This window comes from Odontomachus brunneus, unplaced genomic scaffold (assembly GCF_010583005.1).
Source record: "Odontomachus brunneus isolate Ranch 3 - 2012 unplaced genomic scaffold, Obru_v1 Obru_scaffold_292, whole genome shotgun sequence".
NCBI lineage: Eukaryota > Metazoa > Arthropoda > Insecta > Hymenoptera > Formicidae > Odontomachus > Odontomachus brunneus.
Genome location: NW_022639742.1, coordinates 216,450 through 222,246, shown reverse-complemented (window position 1 = coordinate 222,246; position 5,797 = coordinate 216,450). Strand labels below are relative to the sequence as shown.

The following is a 5,797-nucleotide window of genomic DNA, read 5'->3' as shown; positions in this document are numbered from 1 at the left end:
AAGAGTAGTAATTTCTATTAATTTCGGCTAAAAATTTCGTCCGCCATTTTGAGAATTTTAAAACAGCCAAAGTTATATCTGAACGTAAAATTTTCCGCTTTTTCATTTTCCGGTGTCAAAAAGGGGGGTTTCCATTTTAAAAAAACCACTTCCGGTTGAAGTAACCCACTTTCGGTCAAAATCAAAAGTTGAAAGGTACGCCATTTTGGTTCCCCCTCGAAACCCTACAACTTTTATATGAAACTTTTTTCGATTCCTGGCCACACAAACGAGTTATTGGAGGTGATAGATTCAGATAACTCACCCTATATATATAACGTACCTTATACAATTACAATTAAATAACCTCATTTTTTCATTATTTCAGTTGAAGGATAAAAAGGATGATATGGATATCATCAGGGGTGACAGGGGTGTCCTCTGAGCCCATGCCTTTTCACGTTGCTTCTGGCGGATTTGGATGAGAAAAGGAAGGATGGAAAGGAGTGCAGGTAAAGGGAAGGAAGATTCGCTGGCGTACGCGGACAATGTGGCAAAGAAGGAAGTAGGAATGATGAGGATAATAAAGGCGATGGAAAGATATATAGAACGGAAAGGATTGGAGGTGTAACGTCCCGTTTGGTCACTCAGATTAACGAAACGTTTGCTCTCTCTTTGTTTTAGGCCTGCCTGCATACCAACAATAGTCTGGGAAGGTGGAGAGCCGTGCACCGAGAGGAAGTTTCAAGTGAATGTGATCGTGTAAAGGATAATGTAATTATAATGAAGTGATAGATGACTATTACTGATTTTATATCCGACCGAGGAATGTATGAATTGAATAAAAAATAAATTTATATTTACTGAGTGCTTTATTCGTCCTTTAATGTGAGCATTAAGGCATCAATTATGGCTCGCTCGTTGTTAGATAGATCTGACGCGGACTCTGGATTTACCGCCGGAGTTTCTTTGTCATTTGTCTTGAGTCCTACACGAGATGATTTCTTCTTATTTATTTCTAATATCGGCGCACGAAGTTCTATGTTGTGATTGATAGATGAAATAATGAAGTACCCTCGATCAGAAGGTTGCGGGATATGCGGAGGTTCAGGGGGCCACGCGCCGTCGATTGACGAGAGAACAGTTTCTGCAGTTTCTCCCGATACTTCTTGCCACTTCTCTTTGGCATCTAACGTATTGAAGATATATATTCAGGAAATCTTATTGTTTGTAGGAGTCAATGAAAACAAAAGTCCATAAGAACGATCGAGATGGGTTCTGGTTTGTTGAATGGAAAGGTATGGATAATCACTGGGTAGTTTCTGGTTTGTGTTTCTTTCTTATTAAGGCTCGACAATTAAGGAGCACTGTCAGAATCTTGTTCAGAAATCCTGCGCTCAGGATATCCTCATCACGCGCTACTCTGCAATTCGCTGTATCTTAGTTAAGTTCTAGAGCGTTCGAGACGCTGCCTAGAACTATCAGAAATCTGTGTTATAAGCAAAAGAATCTGCCAGGAGCTGTTAGCTACCTGAAGCTACCTGAAGCAGAGAGGGAAAGAAAGAAGTATTATTGGGGGCTAGTTAAAGCTTCCCAAAGCGATAGCGTTTATGGTAGACACTAGGACTACCGCAGCTCTGCAGAAATACGTGTGCATATACGTGTGTGTGTGTGTGTGTGTGTTAGGAACGGGGAGGGGGGGGAATAGTAGATCGTCCTTATGGATTATGGAATAATAATATCTAATGTTGGTAGGGATGAATTTGACTTATATGATTATGGAATCTGAATATAATATATATATTTCGTCTCAATTGTGATATAATGTAGTAGAGTAGTAATAATGGTTAATACAATATTCTTAAGTTATGTCTATAATATTAACGTAGTGAATCAACGAAATTAAAGTTTGACGATAGGTGCTTGCTAAAGGCCTACCGGGCTAGTGTCGGATTAATGTAGGGGAAATAAGTAAAATAAAACTCATGGTCGAGATCTTGCAAAGACATGATGAGTCAGGTAAGAACACGCCCGTGCTGGTCCGTGTAGGTTCGCAAGGGGTCGCAGATGAGCGGTCGGATGCTTCGCAATATCAGCATCACCGAACAAATGCCTGAGGCAACGGGTCGGAGGGTATACTCAGAGATTTTCCCGAACAAAAGCTCGAACAGAATGGCAACTGATTAAGCCGAACTAAGCTAGAAGAATTACTGAGCAGTAAGCACTGCGTGCTGTGGGAGCACGGTTCTTATAGGTGTTGAGCGGGAGCTTTAGCCAGCCTCGGCCGCTTCGGACAGCGGTCGGCTCGCAGCGCCGCATCCGGTGGCGAGATAGTGTTTCGAGTCGGTGTTTTTGCCGCTGCGCTTCGGCTTATCTTTTGATGCGCTCGGGTAGTCGGGTGACGTTATACACGGTGGTGTGATGCATAGCATCGCGATGATGTCATGCTGAACGCGTTTATTCGTGTCTGCGCGAGTTCGCTCGCGCGTGTTCTTATATTATTTGAATTTCCTACTAATTCTTTCGTCATATATGGCCTTTGAGTGGTTATATGGGTAGTTCAGAGTTAGTACATTTTATAAGGGCTAGTCAAGTCTTCGCGATAAAATGAAGGGAAAGGGCTCAAAATGCCATTTGAAGTTTCGAAAGGTCTCGTCCTGAAGGGACAGGTTGGTTTAGGGCCATGTTGTGTTGCTACATCGTAGTGTTGTTTCCATAAGACTTCATTTCCACAATAATCTTGATTTTATCTTTGGCCGTTTCTAACAAGTGAATTAGCAAGGTTTATTGCTTTGGCTAAAATAAAATTTATAATGGTTAACTAGGGTCTATTTTACAAGAGCTCACTATATTGTGGACTTCGGGTTGTCTTTAACATACTTCTTAATGCCTAATTATTTCCTGCTGTAAATCAATTTTGTTTACAATATATTCCTTCCTTGCCTTCCAAAATCGTGACTTCTCGTGTAGCGCCTCGAAGAGTTTAAGTACTACTTGGTTCACGTGTATACGTATTTCATGTCTCAGATTAGTACAAATCGGCCTTTGGTTGTCGCGGAATTTAGATACTGTAGTGGTCGTGAAAAATTAAAATTTCTGAGGCTGGGACGTTACAGACGATAAAAAATTGTCACGTCACAATATATATATATATATATATATATATATATATATATATATATATATATATATACGGTTGGGAACGTTACTTTTTAAAAGTAACGCGTTACCGTTACCGTTACTTACGGTAAAAAGTAACTCGTTACCGTTACTCGTTACTGATTCTAAAAAGTAACGCGTTATCGTTATTTGAAAAATAACGATAAAAAATCGTTATTTTCCGTTACTTTTGTAAAAAAGAGTTAAAATCGGCTTATAAAACGAATAGTAAGAGAGACAGTACATAAATTACACATATATAAAGACAAAATATATGATATTTGAGCGGGAAGCACATTTTTGTATAACGACATAAAACCCATTCTACATTAGTCGCAAGGTCGCAAAGAAATTAACTAGTCATAGTCGATTGTTCTTCTTGCGATCGAAAAATAATCAATTATAATTGGTCAATTTCCTTGCGATCTTGCGATTGCGAGCCTTTTTGAATTTCGACAATCTGAGGTCAGATTCGTAAGGGTTAAGGGGCGCCGCACACAAATTGACATAACAGTATCGTAAAACGTACCGTAAAAATGAACTAATTACAATCGAATATTCATAAAAATGGCGACCTTCAATTTAAGGATACTCAAAGTGATTGGTTAATTCTTACGATACGTTAATGTTATGTCAATTCGTGTGCGGCGTCCCTAACCCTTTCCGGCATAGTGCACCGTATATTGGACACCTTTTTTCCCTTAGTTTTTTTTATACTTTTTATATAGTTTTCAACACATCTGTACAGTAAAAAGCACATTATCAGTTATGTAGAACATCAGTTATTATTAAAAAATTTTGAAAACTTTCCTATTGTTGAGGAAATGTATTTTATAAAGAAACAAACTTCAAAAATACTGCTTTTTTATACAATAAATGCAATTGTGATTAACCAATAATAATTAATAAACTGAAAATAAGGTCTAAGGGGTTTTTGCGGTCGCTCATTTCGAATCCGGAATCAGATTTTCAAAATTCAAAATGGTGAATCTAATATGGCGGACGAATTTTTAAAAAATTATCAGATTTCTATGAAAGTTGCTATTTAAGGGTTTCTTGGGTCGCTGATTATGAATCCGGAGTCAGATTTTTAAAATTCAAAATGGCGGATCTAATATGGCGTACGAATTATAGAAAATTATGTTATTTGCATGAAACTTAGTATCTAGTGATCTTTGGGTCGCTAATGGGTTACGAATCTGACCTCAGATTTTCCAAATTCAAAATGGCGGACACAAAATGAAAAACAAACATTTTAAAAATGGATAAAATATCATAAAAATCGTTACTCGACTGTTTTTTACAAGGGTCCTTAATTACGAATCGAATATCAAATTTTCAAAATTAGCATCGTTAGCTCTGGGTAACGCTAAAACGAGATTTCACAGGATTTTCTATTTTTTGAAAAAACTCATTTTTTACATGTTTGGCACACTACATTGGATCAGAAAATTTACTCTTGATTTTAGATTCATAATCAGCTGCCAAAAAGATTCCCGCCAACTAATTTTGAAGATCTAAACATTCTTTTATTTCTTGGTCTTCCATATTGGATCAAATATTTTGAATTTTAAAAATTTGATATTCGATTCGTAATTAACGACCCTAAAATCCGTCGAATAACGATTTTCATGATATTTTATCCACTTTTTAACATGTTTGCCCACCATTTTGGATATGCCACTTTGAATTTCGACAATCTGAGGTCAGATTCGTAAGCGACCCAAAAAATATTAAATACTAGGTTTCATACAAATACTATAATTTTGTAATATTCGTCCGCCATATTGGATCCGCCACTTTGAATTTTGAAAATCTGGCTTCGGATTCGTAATCAGCGATTATTAAAAACCCCTAAAGGTATATTTGTCTGTGAAATTAATTTGATAGAGAAATGTATGTCGCAAAGGGTTAAGCGTGGTCTACAATGAGAACTTAAACCATAAAATTTAAGCTTTAAGTTCTAAGAAGTTGACCAATCACAGTCAATTATAAGAAAAATAATTGACTGTGACTAAACAATTTCTTACGGATTAGAGTTTAAAGCTTAAATTTTATTGCTAAGTTCTCATTGTAGACCACGCTGTAGAGGCTTTCTACAATAAGCAATAAGTTTTAGGTTACAACAAAATTGACCAATTACAGTGGATTATTCTTCTAATAGTCGACCATGATTGGTCAATTTTATTATGACTTAAGATTTATTGCTTATTGTAGAATGGGCTTCACGGAAAGCAGCACATTAATTGTTTATCATGTGCAAACTTTCGTCGCATAGCAAGCGTTGTCGCGTTCTGTGTACAAAATCTACTATAGTAAAAAAGTAACGATACAAGTAACAATGAATTTTGTTACTCGTTACTAAAGAATATGTAACGCTGTTACTTTTTTGTTACTGATACAAAAAAGTAATGGCGTTACCAAATAGTTACCAAAAAAAAGTAATGAAATAGTAACGTCGTTACAAGTAACGCGTTACTTCCTAACCCTGTATGTATGTGTATATATATATATATATATATATATATATATAAAATACATGTTTACGATTGATATATATTAATGTCTATTACATATCAGTGTTATATCTAATAGATATTTGTATATATCAACTATAAACGTATATTGTGTGTGTGTGTGTGTGTGTGTGTGTGTGTGT

At 36.4% G+C, this 5,797-nt stretch overlaps 1 protein-coding gene across 1 annotated transcript in view; it reads right to left on the bottom strand.

Moving 5' to 3' along the window:
• Positions 1–2,249: 2,249 nt before the first annotated feature.
• LOC116853236 (enolase-phosphatase E1-like) overlaps positions 2,250–5,797 on the bottom strand; it is a 10,096-nt gene continuing 6,548 nt past the window's right edge. Inside the window, exon 4 of the mRNA XM_032834191.1 lies at positions 2,250–2,426. Within this exon, the coding sequence (XP_032690082.1) occupies positions 2,250–2,426 (177 nt within the window). The remainder of the gene's footprint in view (positions 2,427–5,797) is intronic.